Source organism: Rhinopithecus bieti, unplaced genomic scaffold (assembly GCF_001698545.2).
Source record: "Rhinopithecus bieti isolate Rb0 unplaced genomic scaffold, ASM169854v2 scaffold_6710, whole genome shotgun sequence".
In the NCBI taxonomy this organism is placed as follows: Eukaryota; Metazoa; Chordata; class Mammalia; order Primates; family Cercopithecidae; genus Rhinopithecus; species Rhinopithecus bieti.
In genome coordinates this window covers 3,313,601-3,333,995 of record NW_016805362.1, presented here as the reverse complement: position 1 = coordinate 3,333,995, position 20,395 = coordinate 3,313,601, and the positions used below count along the sequence as shown (strand labels likewise).

Here is a 20,395-nt window from a genome sequence, read left to right as displayed (position 1 = left end):
CTGGACTGAGAATTAATAACTAAACATGGGCTTTTTAAGCAGAGCTATTCAAGAATAGTTCTTTTTTTTCCAGAAAATATTTTGTGCCAATTAGCTTAACTCTAATCAATGATCTTTTTACTGAACTAAGCATCCAAATGCAAATGTTTAGCCGGGTGGCTCCTGCCTGTAATCCCAGCACTTTGGGAAGCACAGGTGAGGGGATCACTTGAGGTCAGGAGTTCAAGACCAGCCTGGCCAACATGGTGAAACCCCATCTCTACTAAAAATACAAAAAGTAGCCAGGCATGGTGGCAGGCACCTGTAATTCCAGCTATCAGGAGACTGAGACAGGAGAAACGCTTGAACCCAAGAGGTGGAGGTTGCAGTGAGCTGAGATCATGCCACTGCACTCCAGTCTGGGCGACAGAGCGAGACTTCATCCCCCTAGAAAAACAAAACAAAACAAAAAAATATATATATAAATGTTTATATACAGTATCATCTATAAAGAATCTTTGAAACATACAAAAACATTCTCAGCTTCAGTTTATTCATTCATTCATAAAATTTAACTTTTTTTTGTGACTAGTTTTAAAAATAAACACCAGTAATAAGAGTGCATTTATCTTTCATACAAAGAATCACATAACAAGATGACAGTATCCTACTGGCTATATAGCCGTGCGGCTTGCCTATTGAAAAGTTTCAGAATAGAGTGGATGCGTAGCATTCGGAGTCGCCCCGTTCCAAAAAGTTGATTAATAAAATCTTGATTATGCCTTAAAAATAAAACTTTACCTTAACATCATGATTGTTGTCAGTCCTAGCAAATTTTAATATTAAATTAAATTCATTTTTTAATAAAAAATATCTGTGTCGTTACTTTTACAGCAGAGCTACGTTATTGACTCACAAAATGTATTAATATATGTGTATATGTATATACATTTTTATAGGGACCATCTGTTGGGAATTCACATTTATGTAAAATGTAGCATTTCATTTTTGTGTAGAAGAGTCCTACACATTGCACAGTATCTAGAATGTCTGACACTTGCCGATTTGATGCCATATATTGACCTCAAACATGGTGTCAGTCAATATTGGCCCCATAAATTTCTAGGCCACCACCTCTACAAAGTCCTACAATTTCCAAAATACTTTGGCCTATGAACTCTCCTTATTCCTTCTGACCACCTTTTTCCCACTTGATTCATGTGTGTTTGCATCTTACTATGAAAAGAACAATAGACTTGAGTTCTAGGCCTAGCTCTTCCCTAATTAGCTTCATGACTTGAAGTCATTTAATTATTCTAGGCTACAATTTCCCTATATGTAAAATAAAGTGAGAGCAGATAATATTCTAAGGTCTGTAAACAAGATTTTAGAGTTTTAGGCAAGAAAGAAATCCAAAACAAGCCTCCCAACCTTGGTCAAAGCATTTATATTAAAGAAGAAAGTAACAAACTTTAGATTTTAAGCCAGAAACTTAGGGTATAATTTTACAATATCTGTATTTCATGTTTACGAAAGCCTGAGTTTTATGTACAGAAATGTTTCTTGTAAGCAACTACACAGCATACAAAACTATACCCAACACATCTACAAGATTCTCAAAGGAAAATAAAGAGGCAATTTTAATTAATTTCAATTAAATTTTAATTAATTTCTTTACAATGCGTACAATGATTAAATTGTTTTCCACACGAGCTACTTGAGTTGCTTTTATAAGAATTACAAACCTGATTACTTTGCAATGTAGTATCTCTCACCAGCATTACCATTTACCAAAAGAATCATCATTGTACAACAGATTTTAAAAGAGGTAGGATTCCTGTAAGACTACCCCTGAAATTATCGAATGTCTTCCAGAATTAGGTTACCAACCCAAAATTCAGTGGAAAGGAATATAAACTAGAATCCACATGAGCAAAATATCTGCCACCAATTATTACATCAAACAGTATCAGCCTCTGCCAAAATGATAAAATCTGATTAATTTCAAATTTGTGGTATTTATGGCCAGGACTAGGTAAAGATCACTTTTATTTAATAAATACCTTCCTAAAACAATTATAGAAATAATTGCATTCATTATTTTCTCCATCATATAAGAGACTATCCTTGGCCAGCCGCAGTGGCTCATGCTTGTAATCCCAGCACTTTGGGAGGTCAAGGTGGGCAGATCACTTGAGGTCAGGAGTTCGAGACCAGCCTGGACAACATGGTAAAACCCTGACTCTACCAAAAATACAAAAATTACCTGGCCATGGTGGCACAGGCCTGTAATCTAGCTATTCAGAAGGCTGAGGCAGAAGAATTGCTTGAACCTGGGAGGCAGAGGTTGCAGTGAGCCGAGATCGCGCTACTACACTCCAGCCTGAGCAACAAAGTGAGACTCTATCTCAAAAAAAAAAAAAAAAAAACTATCCTTTTAAACATCAGAAGAAACTATTTATATATATTACATATGTATATGTCATTCTTATCTGTTCAATGTTTACCTAGCAAAAATGAGCATAAATATGTAATTGCTTTCTAATTATAATTCCTATTTTTCACTAATTTATACAGACTTTTATATTCAAGTAAAATTTAATTATACTTACATTTTGTTTCAAGCACATAGTTTTACTTTCATTAGCAAAAATATTTAAAATCCATGACTTGCCTGATCAAACTGGGTAACTTCTTGATTAGAAGGAATGTGTAGTCCCCAAAGTTTATACTTTTTGGCAACACTAGAAAACTGCAGCTCCAAAGGAATTTCAACTATATCAGATCGATTTAGAATTTCAATATTTCCATAGTCAATGTACCGCACCAGACACTGGAAAAAATAAGAGGCAAATACTAATACTGACCCCAGATTAAATATTTCCAAAGAAACCACCAATTTGCTGCTCTCTGTTAATGACCTGTATATCAAAATAGCATTCTTATCTCAAAATGACAAAATACATTCAGAAATAGCTCTCTAATAATATCTTCAAAATAAAAAAAAAATCCACAGTCCATGAAATTCCAGTGATTTCTTTACTTGCTACTAGTTAAATTCCAACAGTACCATTTCTCATTAGGGTGCTTTTTGTTTTTAGACAATTGATATTTTAAATAAGCATCAACCTATGAAGCTTACAGCCGTCTCCTGTTTCTCCTAATGTTAAAATCAACCAACATTCAATTCAATTTCAAGTTGGAAAGAATAAAATCTGAAAAGAAAGGCAAAGTTATCAAACTTCCTTTGATACAATTAAACTCACTCCAGGTAGACCATGTAAACTAATCAGATTCACCACCCTTACCTCCAGCTCTACATCCATTTAAAAGTAAAAGAAAATAGTTATTTCAAGGTCAAATATCACGTTGCCCTTTAATTTAAAAAATTAAAGCCAACTGAAAAGCAAATGCAAAATATCATCTCCAGTTGTCAAATCACAGGAGAAAGGTCAATTAGAAAGTTCCATTCCACTAAAATAAACCATTATCTATGACAGCAAAAAATGCGATTTTTTTTAAACCAAGCTATTCAGAACACTAATCAACAAATTGTTACATCTTAGCATCTTATTACACCAAAGAAAATATTTATAAAATACACATATTTTAATTTTTTCTCTTTTATCCTTAATCGCTTTCCCAGGTTCAATAAAACATACATATTATAATTTAAGTACAGAAAGCAGGTGTAGAAAAAACACTCAAGGAAATCCTACAGAGGTGTTTTCACACAGCCTGCAATATGCAACTGTCACCAAACAGCTATTCAGAATTCTATCTCCCTAAATCCTCTTAAAAATCCTCCAAGAACTCACAATGTAAAAAAAAAAAAAAAAAAAGCTTAACACAAAGAAACTCACCAACATTAACCGGCACAAGAACAGTGGCAAATCAATTTATTTAACAATATCACATCAAAAATAAAGATATACCTAACTCGGAGGATCAACATGTTCTTCTCTACTCATAAAGCTTAATAGAAAGAACATTTAAAATTACTTATTAGCAAGAACCAACATAAATTATTAAGATCGAGGTAGGTGGGACAGTTGGGCTCACTCCTGTAATCCCAGACTTTGGAGGTGAGGCGGACGGATCACCTGAGGTCGAAATCAACCAGCCCTCAATCACATGGTGAAACCCCGTCTCTACTACAAATACAAAAATTAGCCAGTGTGTGGTGGGTGCCTGTAATCCAGCTACTGGGAGGGCTGAGGCAGGAGAATAGCTTGAACCTGGGAGAGGAGGTTGCAGTGAGCCAAGATCGTACCCACTGCACTCCACCTGGGTGACCGAGGAAAGACTCACGTTCAACGAAAAAAGAACTGAGACAAAAGACTAGGCCACCAAAAATAACCTACATATTATATAATTATTCTTGAATAATCTGAGGTGATTATAAACAACATGTTTTTTAGCAATAATTTTCTTCCGTGATTTCCATCACTGACCAGATATCACTTTACTATGCATAAGCACAGAAGCGTAATAAGCATCAATTTTGGAGCCAACAATAAATATTTCTTAGCAAAAAAAAACTGAACAGTTATATTTCCCTGCCTTTTCATCGCTGATGATTTTCCAGTACTTGCATCTGTACCAACACTTATCTCAGAAACCCAATCCCACCATAAATCTACAAGAGAAAAAAACGCAAAATTACTTGGCATCTTAATGATACAAAGTCATACTGAGTAATCCGATAAAAGGTTAGCATTTTAAGCTCTTCCTATAGCTCAGTAAAGCACTTTAAATATATTAATTCTTACAATCCTCATGAGGCAGGTACTTTGTTTATGCCACGCATGTCCCAAAGAATCATAAAACTAGTAAACTGCAGAACAAAGATTCAAATACTTCTGGACTTCAGAGTTCATTATGCATTCTGCATCTCCAAAATAGGAGGGAGGGTATTAAAAGCCAAAAAAAAAAAAAAAAAAAAAATTAGGCACAAGCTAAACACTTATAATCATATATTGTAACGTCTGAGGCGATAATTGGTTTACAATTTTTTTAACATAAAACATGCCAAGTAATGGCACATAAGATCTAACTCTCAACTATAATGGAATCCACATTTGTACCACCAAGAAGTTTCATACTTTTTCTTTATTTATAAGAAGATTGTACTAGTTAAGTAGATAAAACTAATTAAAATAGTATTTTAATACTGAATCTTATTTTAATTTCAGTTGAATGGTGTTTAATAAAAGAAATAAAGAAAATTTACATACTTTCAATCATTTCTCTTTTTTTTTCTTTTTTTTTTTTTGAGACAGGGTCTCATTCTGTCACTAGGCCTGGAGTGCAGTGGAGCAATCATGGCTCTCTGCTAACTTGACCTCCCCAAAAGCTCAGGTGATCCTCCCACCCCAGTCCCCAGGGTAGCTGGGAACATGGGCATGCACCACCATGCCTGGGCTTTTTTTTTTTTTTTTTTTTTTTAAGAGGAAAGGTCTCACCACGTTGCCCAGGCTGGCTTTCATTTACTCGAACTTCAAAGTAGCCTTAGCACTACTGGCATTTAGGACTGGATGAGTCTGTGTTTAGAGGCAGAGTGGGGCTGTCCTCTGCCCTGTGCATTGTAAAATGTTTACCAACATCCCTTTTGACCTCTACACACTAGATGCCAGGAGCACCACTTCCAGTTGTGACAAGCAAAAATGTCTCCAAACACTGTCAAATGTCTCCTGAAGGTGTCTATGATTTAGATGGGTATCATTTGGATATCACCCACCAAATCGCATGTTAAAATCTGATTCCCAATCTTGGAGGTGGGGCCTGGTAGGAGGTGTTTGGATAGTAGCGGCAGATCCCTAAAAATGGCTTGGTGCCATTCTCGTGGAAGTGAATGAGTTTTCACTCATAGTTCCTAAGAGAACTAGTTGTTGAAAAGAGCCTGGCACCTCTTCCTCCCTCTGCTTCCTCTCTCACCATGTAATCTACAGACACTGGCTCCTCTTCACCTTCTACCATTTGTGGAAGCACACTGAGTCCCTTGTTAGAATTGTACAAAAAGCAAAAAAACTTTTCTTTAGAAGATACAAGCATACACTTAAAATCATACTATTTTAATGTCTGAAGACATAACTGGTATAATATTTTAAAAACATAAACATGCGAAATACATGCCACTTAAGTCTAACTCTCAACTATACTCTGTTGGAGCTATGCTTTTTCTACAGCGTACAAAACAATGAGCCAAATAAACCTCTTTTCTTTGTAAATTACCCAGTCTCAGGTATTCCTTCACAGTAACAAAAATGAAGTAAGACATGATTGGATTGAGAAGGATACAAAAATCACTGCAGGCTGATAATTACTTTTTTTGAGATAAGGTTTTACTCTGTTGTCCAGGCTGGAGTGCAGCAGCATGATCATAGCTTACTGTAGCCTCAAACTTCTGGGTTCACGCAATCCTTCCACCTCAACCTCCCAACTATCTGGGGCTACAAGCACACATACCGTACCTAGCTTTTTTTTTTTGAGAAACAGGGTCTCACTATGTCACCCAGACTGGTTTTGAACTCCTGGCCTCAACCAATCCTCCTGCCTTGGCCTCCCAAAGTGCTGGGATTACAGGCATGAGCCCCCATGCCTGGCCTTAACCACTTTAAATCATACAGTCTCAATTCGGGCAATATCCCTAAGGGGAAGAAAAGTGGTTCTTATGGAGAGTTGGAAATCTTAAATATTACAATGGTCGGCCGGGCGCGGTGGCTCAAGCCTGTAATCCCAGCACTTTGGGAGGCCGAGACGGGCGGATCACGAGGTCAGGAGATCGAGACCATCCTGGCTAACACGGTGAAACTGAAACCCCACCTCTACTAAAAAAATACAAAAAACTAGCCGGGCGTGGTGGCGGGCGCCTGTAGTCCCAGCTACTCGGGAGGCTGAGGCGGGAGAATGGCGTGAACGCGGGAGGCGGAGCTTGCAGTGAGCTGAGATCCGGCCACTGCACTCCAGTCTGGGCGACAGAGCGAGACTCCATCTCAAAAAAAATAAAAATAAAATATGTATTACAATGGTCTACAGCCCTCCAAGGTTCAACCCTACTGATAACATAGTTATTATATACTGTATATCTATAGCAGTAAAATATCTGAAGGGGAGAAGACCCATTAGGCCATTAGGGAGAAAACAAGTCTAAAAATGCTTCTTAGGAGGGAATAATGAGAAAAATGGCTGAAGAACACTGCTTTAAGTTACAGATTATAAAATTAATTTCAATGTATCACTCTGAACTAGGGCAAATCCACAGATTTATTTTATGAAACCTAAACACCAAACCTATTCACCAGAACAATGCAGTATACACAAATTCAGACAAACAAATAAGTAACAATTCAAATGCTACAAAGGATTAGTGTATTCAATTCATAATTTACTCTGGTTTCTTCAGCTAACATTCAACAACTAAAGGGCAAGAGAGAGCAGTAATAGTATGGTACTCTCTCCCAACCCTCTTACTTTATTTTCTGGTAAGCAAATAGGGGTAGTAGCAAAAATAGCTGACAATTAACAGTCCTAACCAATTTCAATCCTTGCAAAAGACTGAATCAACTTTAATTAAGGCTTTGAAATAACATCACAATATGATTACTAATTTGGTAGAAGGTAAGCGACAGAAATGCAATGGTTTATTGCAAATCAGGTGAGGCAGGGCTAGGGACACATGTGTCCAAGAATAGAGCTGGTACTCAACAATGTGAAGAATCTGAGTTCGTGGCTCTGCTAGTGTAATACAACCACCAAAACATACACATCTATCCCAGATAGACTTATCTGTCCTCATGACATAGGGAAAACTACATATTCACTCTCATTGTGCCTGGGCCCAATCCTCTCCTCCCACAATTCCACTATTCACAGCCTATGACCCTCCTACATGGTGGCAGAGGAAGAGAACCATTTAGATCATTAAGGAAAACTGACAAAGTATAATCCATTTATGAACAATCAGAAGTAGCTGATTAATCACTTAAAATCAGATGCCTATTACTGATGCTTGTGTAAATTTCTGATAATATAATTAATATTATATTCAATACAAGAAATGAAGTATGTCTTAATTTTTAACAATATTAAACATAGTCATTGGTCAGGTACAGTGGCTGACACCTGTAAATACCCCCATAAAAAATATTTTAAAATTGAGGAATGGATTGGCTCCAGTGATGGATCTCAGATGGGCTAATTTTTATAGACATAGCATCTGAAAGAAATCTGTCAAGGTATCATATAGAGACACTTACCTGCACGTTCATTCTCCATTAATATAGAAGGGAGAACTGGTATTAGATTCTTTTCAGCAAATAAAAGTAAACTCAAGATTTATAAAGAAAAGAGGAAAGAGAGGTTCCAACATGGCCGAATAGGAAAAGCTCCAGTCTGAAGCTCCCAGCATGAGCAACGCAGAAGACGGGTGATTTCTGCATTTCCAACTGAGGTACCAGGTTCATCTCACTGGGGCTTTGTCAGACAGAGGGTGCAGCCCACGGAGCAGGGCGGGGCATCGCCTCACCCGGGAAGTGCAAGAGGTTGGGGAATTCCCTTTCCTAGGAAAGGGAAGCCATGGGAGATGGTACCTGGAAATTTGGGACACTCCCACCCTAACACTGGGCTCTTCCAATGGCACACCATGAGATTATATCCCACACCTGGCTCGGAGGGTCCCATGCCCACAGAGCCTCACTCACTGCTAGCACAGCAATCTGAGATCAAACTGCAAGGCGACAGCGAGGCTGGGGTAGGGGCGCCCACCATTGCTTAGGCTTGAGTAGGTAAACAAAGCAGCCTGAGAGATCAAACTGTGTGGGGTCCACTGCAGCTCAAGGAGGCCTGCCTGCCTCTGTAGACTCCACCTCTGAGGGCAGGGCATAGCTGAACAAAAGGCAGCAGAAACTTCTGCATTCTTCCAGCACAGAGTTTGAGATCTGAGAACAGATAAGGCTGCTTCCTCAAGTGGGTCCCTGACCCCCGAGTAGCCTAACTGGGAGACACCTCCCAGTAGGGGCTGAATGACACCTCATACAGCTGGGTGCCCCTCTGAGACAAAGCTTCCAGAGGAAAGATCAGGCAGCAACATCTGCCTTTCTGCAATATTTGCTGTTCTGCAGCCTCCACTGGTGATACCCCGGCAAACAGTGTCTGGAGTGGACCTCCAGCAAACTCCAACAGACCTGCAACTGAGGGTCCTGACTGTTAGAAGGAAAACTAACAAATAGAAAGGACATCCACATCAAAACCCCATCTGTACATCACCATCATCAAAGACCAAAGGTAGATAAAACCACAAAGATGGGGAGGAACCAGAGCAGAAAAGCTGAAAATTCTAAAAGCAGAGCACCTCTTCTCCTCCAAAGGAACGCAGCTCCTCGCCAGCAATGGAACAAAGCTGGAGGGAGAATGACTTTGATGAGTTGAGAGAAGACGGCTTCAGATGATCGGTAATAACAAACTTTTCCAAGCTAAAGGAGGATGTTCAAACCCATCACAAAGAAGCTAAAAACTTTGAAAAAAGATGAATGGCTAACTAGAATAAACAGTGTAGAGAAGTCTTTAAATGACCTGATGGAGCTGAAAACCATGACATGAGAAGTACGTGACACATGCACAAGCTTCAGTAGCTGATTTGATCAAGTGGAAGAAAGGGTATCAGTGATTGAAGATCAAATGAATGAAATGAAGCAAGAAGAGAAGTTTAGAGAAAAAAAGACTAAAAAGAAACGAACAAAGTCTCCAAGAAATATAGGACTATGTGAAAAGACCAAATCTATATCTGATTGGTGTACCTGAAAGTGACAGGGAGAACAGAACCAAGTTGGAAAACACTCTTCGGGATATTATCCAGGAGAACTTCCCCAACCTAGCGAGGCAGGCCAATATACAAATTCAGGAAATACAGAGAACGCCACAAAGATACACCTCCAGAGGAGCAACTCCAAGACACGTAATTGCCAGACTGACCAACGCTGAAATAAAGGAAAAAATGTTAAGGGCAGCCAGAGAGAGGTCGGGTTACCCACAAAGGGAAGCCCATCAGACTAACAGCAGATCTCTCGGCAGAAACTCTACAAGCCAGAAGAGAGTGGGGGGCCAATATTCAACATTCTTAAAGAAAAGAATTTTCAACCCAGAATTTCATGTCCAGCCAAACTAAGATTCCTAAGTGAAGGAGAAATAAAATCCTTTACAGACAAACAAATGCTGAGAGATTTTGTCACCACCAGGCCTGCCTTACAACNTTGCAGTGGGCCAGACCAACCGCTGCACCACAGATCCTTTCGGAATAAACCATGGGATTGGGCCTCATCCAGATGTGGTGAAATATGCCAAGGAAAACCTGGAGAGCTTCATCAAAAATAGTGATAGCTTTGATAATCAGCTCCTAGACCTAGACTATCCATCTAAGAGGGAAGTTATAGGGCAAGGCTAGGTCACTCTGATCTCCTAGCAGCTTATCAAAAGAATTATACGTGCAAGTTGGCAAGCCCCCACTGTAAGCGAAATCATCTGTCCATCTCAAGATGAAGATATTCCAACACGCACCTATAAAGAAAACCACTGCTGAGGTTTGAGTTCTGTGAACCTGCATTTGTCGTCAGTAATTGCCTCCAGATAGCATCTGACAGTCATCAGTATGAAGGAATTTACTGTGGAGCTGGAGTCCAGAAAGACCATGAAAATATTACTATAAGTTGGAGGCATATTAGTCACGCCTAGAGAGGATCCGTTAACACAGAACTGGACAAAACACTTGGGAAAGGAAAAATATCCTTGTTTTGTCATTTGCTCCACTTGTGCAACCAAGTAAGAATGATAATGGCAAACCAGATTCTGTGGGACTCCCTCACTGTGCTGTCAGGAATCTACAAGACTTGGCTTGTATTTACATTCGACGCACATTTAGAAATTGCATAAATGATGAGATGCAGGCCAATGGGATTCCTCAAAGGGCTCCACCAAAAAGGAAAAAAAAAGAGAGTTAAACAGATAATTAATACGTACATATTTGTGGGTAATCAACTTATTCCTCAGTCTCTAGACAGAGAGGAGGATGAAAAAAATGGAAGAACAAGGAGGAAGAAAAAGGTATCTGGAAACCTTGGAGAGAGTTATCATCTGACCTATTCCCCTCGCTTTTTTTTGGTCGGAGCCGCTGTTTAGATGTGTAAAGACACATAATCTTAAACGATGATTTTTCTATTTAGGAGGGAGTTTTTGTTGAGGATATATTTGAAGATTGGCTTTTCATATTGTCTTTCCTTCTTTGGCCTTGGCAAAGTGTACAGTAGATTTTCATGATCATTNATTTTTTTAAATGAGGTTATCTTAACTTTCTAGCATTTTAAAGTATATTTAGAATTGTTTTTTCTGTAGTTCACTGTATAAAGCATTTGGTTTGAAAAAAAAATTGTTATGTGTGACTCTTGATAAGACACAGAAAGAGGGAATGAGCATGAGTGATGGCCACCTTCCTGGCTGGCTCTAAGTAGCAGGGTAGATCTGATCAGCAGATGCACTTTAGCAAATGGAACTTCTAACTTATCTGAGTATTTATCTTTGGCAAGGTAGGGCTAAGCTTGCCTAGATTTGCTTTGGATCTTTCTAGTATAAGAAATATTCACAGAAATTGTTTGTTTTGAAAATCCTGTTCCGAATCATATTGTAATCTTTGGGATCCACGCCATGTTCATTTCACTTCCTCTCATATTTTTCGTGTTTCTTTTGGTAAAATTATAATGGTTTTCATTTTGTACTTAATATCACACACGTAAACCATCCATCATTTGAGCTTTACTGTAGCTTATCAGTGATAAAAACAGTCAGTAACTGCCATTGTTTCTTTGTTTTCCTAGTAAGGCCTGAAAACAGTCATTCTTTGTTAAGAAGGTGTACAATGTAACATATTTACTAGTGTTACATGGATTATACTTTTCTTAAAGGGAAAAAATTTGAGAGTATCAGGGACTACCACAAGCATTGTTACTACAGTAGTTGTTCAGATTTGGTTAAGGAAGCCCAATCAATGTATAGTGAAAAGATTATTATATCTCTGCTAAGATTCAGATATTGTTTCAAAAATCTCAGCTCCAATCATTCCACACATCTAAAAACAATGTTTGTACTCATCTAAGCATGAAACTGTCCCAAGTAAGTGAGGATATTTTAGTAATGTGAAAAACACTTTCATGGAAGGTATTTGTTTTATACCAGTGGGTGGGGTGGTAGAATTGGGAGTATTTCTACAGTTATTCTTAGATGATTACCAAAATGCCCCATCTCATTTCTAGCTAGGAAAGGAAAAAATCAGTTTTATGCTACTGTTGTCATCTGTCAGAAATGTTCATTTTATTTTGAGTTAAATGTTGCTTTAGAAGTTTAATCTTGAATTCCTGGTGACCACATGTTTGTATCTGGAAATCTTGGAGAGAGTTATCATCTGACCTATTCCCCTCGCTATTTTTTGGTTGGAGCTGCTGTTTAGATGTGTAAAGACACATATTCTTAAATGCTGATTTTACTATTTAGGAGGGAGTTTTTGTTGAGGATATATTTGAAGATTGGCTTTTTCATATTGTCTTTCCTTCTTTGGCCTTGGCAAAGTGTACAGTAAGATTTTCATGATCACTGCCATACCTTTTGTCATTGAAATATTCTTTATTTTTAAAATCATTCCATTTTAGCAGTTGTGACTTTTATCACGACTTAAGAGGGTAGAAATAGAAATAAAAATAAGTGAAAAAACATACAAAATGGCCTACAAATCAATCAAGCGACAATAACCTAATTTAAAATGGGAAAAAGATTGAAAGAACTTCAAAAGCCCCTTGCAAAGGCTAATAAAAAATATTAAAACACAACCTCAGACACTAGCAATGCAGGGGCTGTGAGGACATGAAGGAACACAACTCTCATAAATGCGATAAGGATTAAATTGGTTCAACACTTTGTAAAGCGTTGGCAGTATCTACTTTGGCAGAAAATATTGCCTACCCTATGATTTAGCAACGCTACTCTAATATATGTGCAAAAGAAAGTCAATACATCCACAAAGATTTAATAAGGATTCATTAGCATTTCATTCAGAGTATAAAAACTGCAAAAAAAAATCCAAATTGCCCATCAAGGAGAACAGATCAATAAAGTGTGTTATAGTATAGCAATGAATACTACAATAGCTAAAAAGAACAGACTACCATACCACTAAATACATACAACAATATAAATGAATCTCAGAAATTAATGGTGAACAAAAGAAGCCAATACATAAAGCTACATACTGCATGATTAAGACAGACACTGAATCTATGGGATACAGTAAAGCAAGATGTTATTACTCTACTGGAAGAAACCTACTGACTTACAGGAATTGACTAGAAGGCCTGAAGAATTTCGAAAGATGAACCATAATGTTGATCGGATGGTTGTTACATGGATACAGTGACATATGTATAAAACACCAAGCTATATACTAAGATCTTGAGATATATATACCTACTGTATACAAGTTATACCTCATAAAAAAAGAAAAAAGATAAGCCAAATTGTTCTGCATGGAGATGCATCTTACAAATTTTTTGTGAATCAAAGTCAAAGGCAAGGAATCTATTTTGGTTTCACGCACTGCACACTAATGCTCAACACAGTGCCAGGTACACGGCCAGACGTACATACTTTATCTTCACTTATTGTTTTTTGGCTAGAAAGGTGGTTTTATTCTATTTTCCATTTTTAACTGTAGAAACATACAGTAACTAAATGGACCTATCTTGACCCATGTTAAGTTACAGTTCAGTGGCATTACGTACTTTCACACTGTTTTGCAACCTTCGCCACCATTCATCATCCATCTCCATAGCTCTTTTCATCTTGTAAAACTGAAACTCTACACCCATTAATCAACAACTCCCCATCCCAATCTTCCCCCAGTCCCTGGTAACTACCATTCATTTTTTCTGTCTCTTTATGATTTTGACTACTCAAAGTCTTCATGTAAGTAGAACCATAACAGTATTTGTCCTTTTGTGACTGGGTTATTTTATTTAGCTAATGTCCTGAAGATGCATCCATGTTGTAGCTTACATCAAATTTCCTTTCAAGACTGAGTAATATTCAGTTCATAAGTATTTTTGAATTAATAAATTTACCATAACACTAGTTTATACAAATTCTAAAAACCAGCCTCTCCATTTCAAATATACCAAAAATTCCAAAAACTAAATATCTAACACATAGGAAAGCTGACAGGAGGAATGAAATAATTACATTCAAGAATATGGCTCACCTTCTTTGGGTCAAGATTCCCCAAAACTGAACTGGCCTGGGGACAAACTTCAGACAGTGAGCAACCAATCTTCATGATATCCTTATTTCTACTGATACTCTAGAAAGATCAGATATAGTGTAAGATACAGTAAAATACTATTTTATAGTGTTATACACTTGAGGGTTCTAAGCATGATAAAAGATTTTAGGCCATTAGAAATTAAATCAAGTTCTTATGTCTGTATTTTTTCATAATTTAAATGAGTTATTTATAAGAAATGAGACTAGGCCATATAAAAAGTTTACTTCCCAATGAGTTCAAATTAGGCAGAATTCAAACAAGATACCAAATATAATTAAATTGTATGGAAAGGATTCCTTAAAGATCTATTTGATCACAGAGCTCAAACTGGGAAATAAAAGATGATCCTGGAACATTTGATAGTGTCAGAAAGTAAAAAAACGCTAAAAATAAAAAATTTTTTAAAAACTGGTTGTGATGGCTCACACCTGTAATCCCAGCACTTTGGAGGGCCGAGGTGGGAGGACCACTTTTGAGCCGGGGAGTTTGAGACCAGCTTGGCAACATGGTGAAACCCTGTTTCTACAAAAAAAAAAAAAATACAAAAAATTAACCGGGCATGGTAGTGTGCGCCTATAGTCCCAACTATACAGGAAGATGAGGTGGGAGGATTGCTTGAGCCCAGAAGTTCGAGACTGCAGTGAGCCATGATCACACCACTGCACTCCAGCCTTGGTGACAGAGACCCTGTCTCGAAAAAAAAAAAAACAAAAAAGTGCTCAAAAAAAGAATAGGACATGTTTAAGGACAAGTATCAATTTCTGTTCTTTGGTGAACTTTGTTCCAATGGCCAAGGCTGAATAATTTAAACAACAAAATAAATAATGATAGCATAAGATTACAACCCATGGAATAAATATCCATGAGTTTATATTAATATAACTAATTGAATAAATAAATGGCAGAGAAGAGACAGCTCTTCCTTATAGAAGAATTCCAATTAATAGATGTGGAAGGAATGAGGGGAATAGAAAATCATCATTAGGCAAGCACTAGAGCAATAAACAACAAAATTCGTGGGTGAAAAGTTGAAGAGAAACTGGATTAGACAGCCTCAATAAGTCTCCTAAAACATTTATTAATTACAAAAGAAAAAAGAGTAACTTTACAGTGAAAAAACCTGGAAATTGCCACCATACCCAAGTGAATCAAGGTTATCATCAATAAGAAGGTATATCACATCATGAAACCCCAATATGGTGTACTAAGAGGACTACAATATCACTTCTGTGGAACTTTTGCTAATCTATTTATAAGAAATCATCAAACAAACCCAAATTAAAGGATACTCTACAAAATAACTAATATTCATCAAAAGTGTCAAAAGTCTTGAAATACAAGGAAAAATTAAGGAACATTCAGAGGTTAAAGGAAACGAAGGATACACAACTAAATACAATTTGGGATTCCATATTGGATCCTGGAACACAAAAATACAAAAAACTGCCAAAATTTAAATAAGGGCTATAGTTTAGTTAACAGCATTGTACTAATGTTAATTTCCTGCTTTTGATCATTGCACTGTGGTTATATAACACATTAGCATTAAGAGAAGCTGGGTTTGGCCGGGCGCGGTGGCTCACGCCTGTAATCCCAGCACTTTGGGAGGCCGAGACGGGCAGATCACGAGGTCAGGAGATCGAGACCATCCTGGCTAACATGGTGAAACCCTGTCTCTACTAAAAATACATTTTAAAAAATTAGCCGGGCGCGGTGGCGGGCGCCTGTAGTCCCAGCTACACGGGAGGCTGAGGCAGGAGAATGGTGTGAACCTGGGAAGCGGAGCTTGCAGTGAGTGGAGATCGCACCACTGCACTCCAGCCTGGGCAACAGAGCAAGACTCCGTCTCAAAAAAAAAAGAGAAGCTGGGTGTAGCCTCTGTACTAATTTTGCAACATTCCTGTAAGTCAAAGTTTCTTCAAAATAAAATGTTAAATATATGTATGTGTTCTAAAGAAATATACCAACGAAATATTCAATGCTAGAAAGAACATGATTATCCGTGATGACTGAAAAAAAAACTCTGAAAGAGCAGTTCAAAGAACATCATGATGAATATCAAAGTCTCAGCATAGAAGAGGAATTGAATTTAAACTGAGCCTGAGAAACAACAGAGGCAACCTTTGTGAACAAACCCCTAGAATCAAAATATTCCATATATTTTTTTCACTATACAGACTAAAACAAATAGGAGCTCTTTTTTTGTTTGTTTGGCACAATCTCAGCTCACTGCAGTCTCCATCTCCTGGGCCCAAGCAATCCTCCCACCCTCAGCCTCCCACACAGCTGGGAACACAGGCATGCACCATGCCCGGCTAATTTTTTTTTTTTTTTTTTTGGAGCGACAAGATGTCACTATGTTGCCAAGGTTGGTCTCAAACTCCTGGGCTCAGGCGATCCTCTCACATAGGTCTCCCAGAGTGTTGAGATTACAGGCCTGAGCCACCATGCCTGACCAGAAGCTCTTTCTTTCAAAGAAACAGGTGGAGTCAAATACTTTAGATTCCTTCAGCTGCCACCATCCAATCTGAAGTGTTTGCTTATAAGTGGTTTATAAGGCAGAAGCCCACAGGGCAAAAAAATGGAGAATATATGTGAGCAGATTTTCATCCTAATCTGCCTACCCATATTTCCAAATCTCTAGTCTTCTCTATGTCTACATCCCACCCTAACCCCAACCAAATTTGCCAATTTGCTTCCTGAAAAAACCACTGCATTCATTTATACACCGTCAGTAGTTTTAATGTTTAATCTTTTCACGTGCATGTTTCCTGTTTTGTTCTTCTGCAAGCGTCTCAACTTCATGGTTTAACTCAGAGGTTGGCAAATTACAGCCACCTGTTTTAGTAAATAAAGTTCACTGCATCACAGCTACACATACTCATTCACATTTTGTCTATGGCTGCTATGCACTATGTTGGCAGAGTTGAATAGCTGCAAAAGAAACTGTATGGCCTAAAAATGGTAAACTACTCATCATCTGATCCTTCACAGAAAAAATATTTGCTGACTCTTGAATTTGCTCCAAATTCAATCGACATCGTCACAAATAAAGTAAACTGAAATCAAAGTCTAGAGCTGCACTACTGAATACAACAGCCAATACCCACTTAAAACGTGGCTAGTCTAAGTAGATATGCTCTAAGTCTAATACACACACTGGATTTCAAAGACAATATTAAAAAGGAAATATCCTTACATTTCCATGCCAATTATATTTTGAAACAATATTTTGGATATATTGAGTTAAATAAAATGTATTTATTAAAATATCACCTGCTATTTTAGTTTCTTCAATGTGGCTGCCAAAAATGTTTTAAAATTACTTTCGTGGCTCATATATTTCTACTAGACAACACTAGTCTAGAAAATCTTTTTACACTGACAAATGATGTTTCTATACAATAAGCTTAAATATCATTTATCATCCAACCTGGGACACTGTTGAGAGTGATGCAGCTGTCACTAATACAGAGACAATGGGCATGGAACCAGAACGTGTGAGCAACCTTTAGAGAATATGCATAAGCAGAAACAAATTTGCCAAATACATGTGCATAAGCAGACACACGAATTTGCCCCAAGTTTTCTATAACATCACCCTTCTACAATGTTTTATTACATGCAGGCATGCCCCACATAGTGACATTTTGGTCAAGAATGAACCACATACACTGCAGTAGTCCCATAAGATTATAATGAAGCTGAAAAATTCCTATTGCCTAGTGTAGTCCTAGCCATCGTAACATCATAGAGCAATGGATTACTCACATATTTGTGGTGATGCTGGTGTAAACCTACTGTGCCCCAGTCTTACAAAAGCACAGCACATACAATTATGTACAGTACATAATACTTGGTAATGAAAATAAACAACTATGTCATCGGTGTGTGTGTATATTTTTTTTACTATTTTATTTTAGTGTACTCCTCCTACCCATTTTAAAAAGTTAATTGTACAGCCACCTCAAGTCCTTCTGAAGATATTCCAAAAGGGCATTATTATCACAGAATATGACAGCTCCATGCACATTACTGACTCTGAAGACCTTCTAGAAGGACAAGAAGTGGAGGTGAAAGACAGTGATATTGATGATCTTGTGTCTTCGTTTTAGCCAAAAGTTTTAAAGTAAAAAAAATTAAGTTTCTTAAAAAAAGAAAAAAAGTTTTAGAATAAGGACATAAAGAATATTTTTGCACAGCTCTACAATGTTTGTTTTAAGCTGTGTTATCACAAATGAGTCAAAAGTTTATTAAAAGTTACAGTAAGCTAAGGTTTATTGAAGAAAAATATTTTTATAAATTCAGTGTAGCCTAAGTGTATGGTATTTATAAAGTATAAAGTAGTGTACAGTAATGTCCCAGGACTTCACATTCCTCACTACTCACTCAATGACTCACCCAAAGCAATTTCTAATCCTGCAAGCTCAGTTCATGGTAAGTGCCCTATACAGGTGTACCATTTTTCAATCTTTTATAAAATATTTTTACTGTACCTTTATATTTAGATACATAAAGACTTACCATTGTATTACAACTGTCTGCAGCATTCAGTACAGTAACATGGGGTACAGGTACACTACATGGCCTAGGTATGTAGTAGGCTATATCATCAAGGTTTCTCTAAGTACATTCTACGATGTTCATACAGCAAAAAAGTTGCCTAATGATGCGTTTCTCTGTATGTATCCCAGTCTTTAAGTGATGCATGACTGTATATTTAAGAACTCTGGGTTAATCATATTCTTCTAGAACTTTCTTCTCACAGTCTCCTATTTCCCACATTACGAGTTCACCTCATCCCCCACCAAAAGGAGTTCCCATGCTGTAGGGAGTACAGAGAAATGTAGTATCTTTCCCTTCCATACCACGTATAGTTTACAAAACCAAAAATTAGCAGGTCAATCTGTGCATTACAGGAATTCACCTTCTTAAATTGTGGAACACAGCCCTTTAGTGCTTGCTTTTTATTTAAAACTGAGTAACCTTACCCAACCGACAGCCTCCCAACAGAAAATCAGAAATGTTTCATTCATGCTTCCAATTTTATAATAAGGAAAAATACCATATCTCAAATTTAAGCCATTAGAAAAAAAGACCAAGATTTTTAAAACTTATCCTCCTTCAAGAAACAATCTTATAAAAGACCCCTAGATGGGGCTATAACTTCACAAATACAACAGGCTCTCAGACTCCAGCTAAAGCAGCCTACAATTGAGTAGAATTCTGAAATCACAATCTTGCCAATTTTTTAAACTTGGTGTATTATGCGCATAATATTCATGTGTCAAGTAACTTCACAGCTGTCGAAATTTGTCTTCTAATAATGCCTGGTGACAAATAATTCAATAAATGTTAGGCAATGAGAATAATAAATATATTTATTCCTGGGTTTTATTTTTGTTTTTGTTGAGGAGGAACTGGACTGGGGGAGATGAGGGGGAATATTAACCAGTTTGCTATTTACCTGGGCCCAAAACGTTACTGCATCTTCTATGTGACTTCCAACCACATCTTCCACTAAAATCAAATCACAATACAAAGGAAATTAGAAATTAATCAGTATCATCTAGCTCTTAACACCCCAAAATAATTTTTAGTGTCAGTACCTTTATCATAATGCGTATCTTCATCCATTTGGACAATTCCTGAAAAACTAGAACAATTCGATACCTTAAATTAGATTATAATAATCCATCCATTAATAATGAAAGAAGACTGAACTACATCATGTTCAATTCTTACAAATGTTTTGTCCTAAATGCAGTATCAAAATTCAAACTCTATATTAAAAATGAACTCAGTATTTCCTTCAATAACTCTTTTGAGTATTTTGTAGTATATGCAATTTTATAATATTTAATCACTATCCTTAAAATTATCTCTTTAGCCAAACTTTTACAAATTTATACTGAACTCATACATTTTGATCACTTGCATAAATCAACACTTTGAAACAATGTACATATTCTTTTTTAGAAAATATCCTCCCGGCCAGGCGCGGTGGCTCAAGCCTGTAATCCCAGCACTTTGGGAGGCCGAGACGGGCGGATCACGAGG

The 20,395-nt window shown here is 37.3% G+C and overlaps 1 protein-coding gene and 1 pseudogene across 1 annotated transcript in view; one reads left to right on the top strand and one right to left on the bottom strand.

The window, feature by feature from the left end:
- The window catches only part of STK31 (serine/threonine kinase 31), a 135,558-nt gene that overhangs the window by 112,977 nt on the left and 2,186 nt on the right, over nucleotides 1–20,395 (bottom strand). The window contains exons 2-7 of the mRNA XM_017872233.1: nucleotides 19,945–19,991; nucleotides 19,803–19,855; nucleotides 14,273–14,371; nucleotides 4,616–4,618; nucleotides 4,543–4,584; nucleotides 2,654–2,812 (exon numbers count right to left, since the gene is read on the bottom strand). Of these exons, the coding sequence (XP_017727722.1) occupies nucleotides 2,654–2,812; nucleotides 4,543–4,584; nucleotides 4,616–4,618; nucleotides 14,273–14,371; nucleotides 19,803–19,855; nucleotides 19,945–19,991 (403 nt within the window). The remainder of the gene's footprint in view (nucleotides 1–2,653; nucleotides 2,813–4,542; nucleotides 4,585–4,615; nucleotides 4,619–14,272; nucleotides 14,372–19,802; nucleotides 19,856–19,944; nucleotides 19,992–20,395) is intronic.
- Nucleotides 7,578–11,110, top strand: LOC108529742 (protein-L-isoaspartate O-methyltransferase domain-containing protein 1-like; annotated as a pseudogene).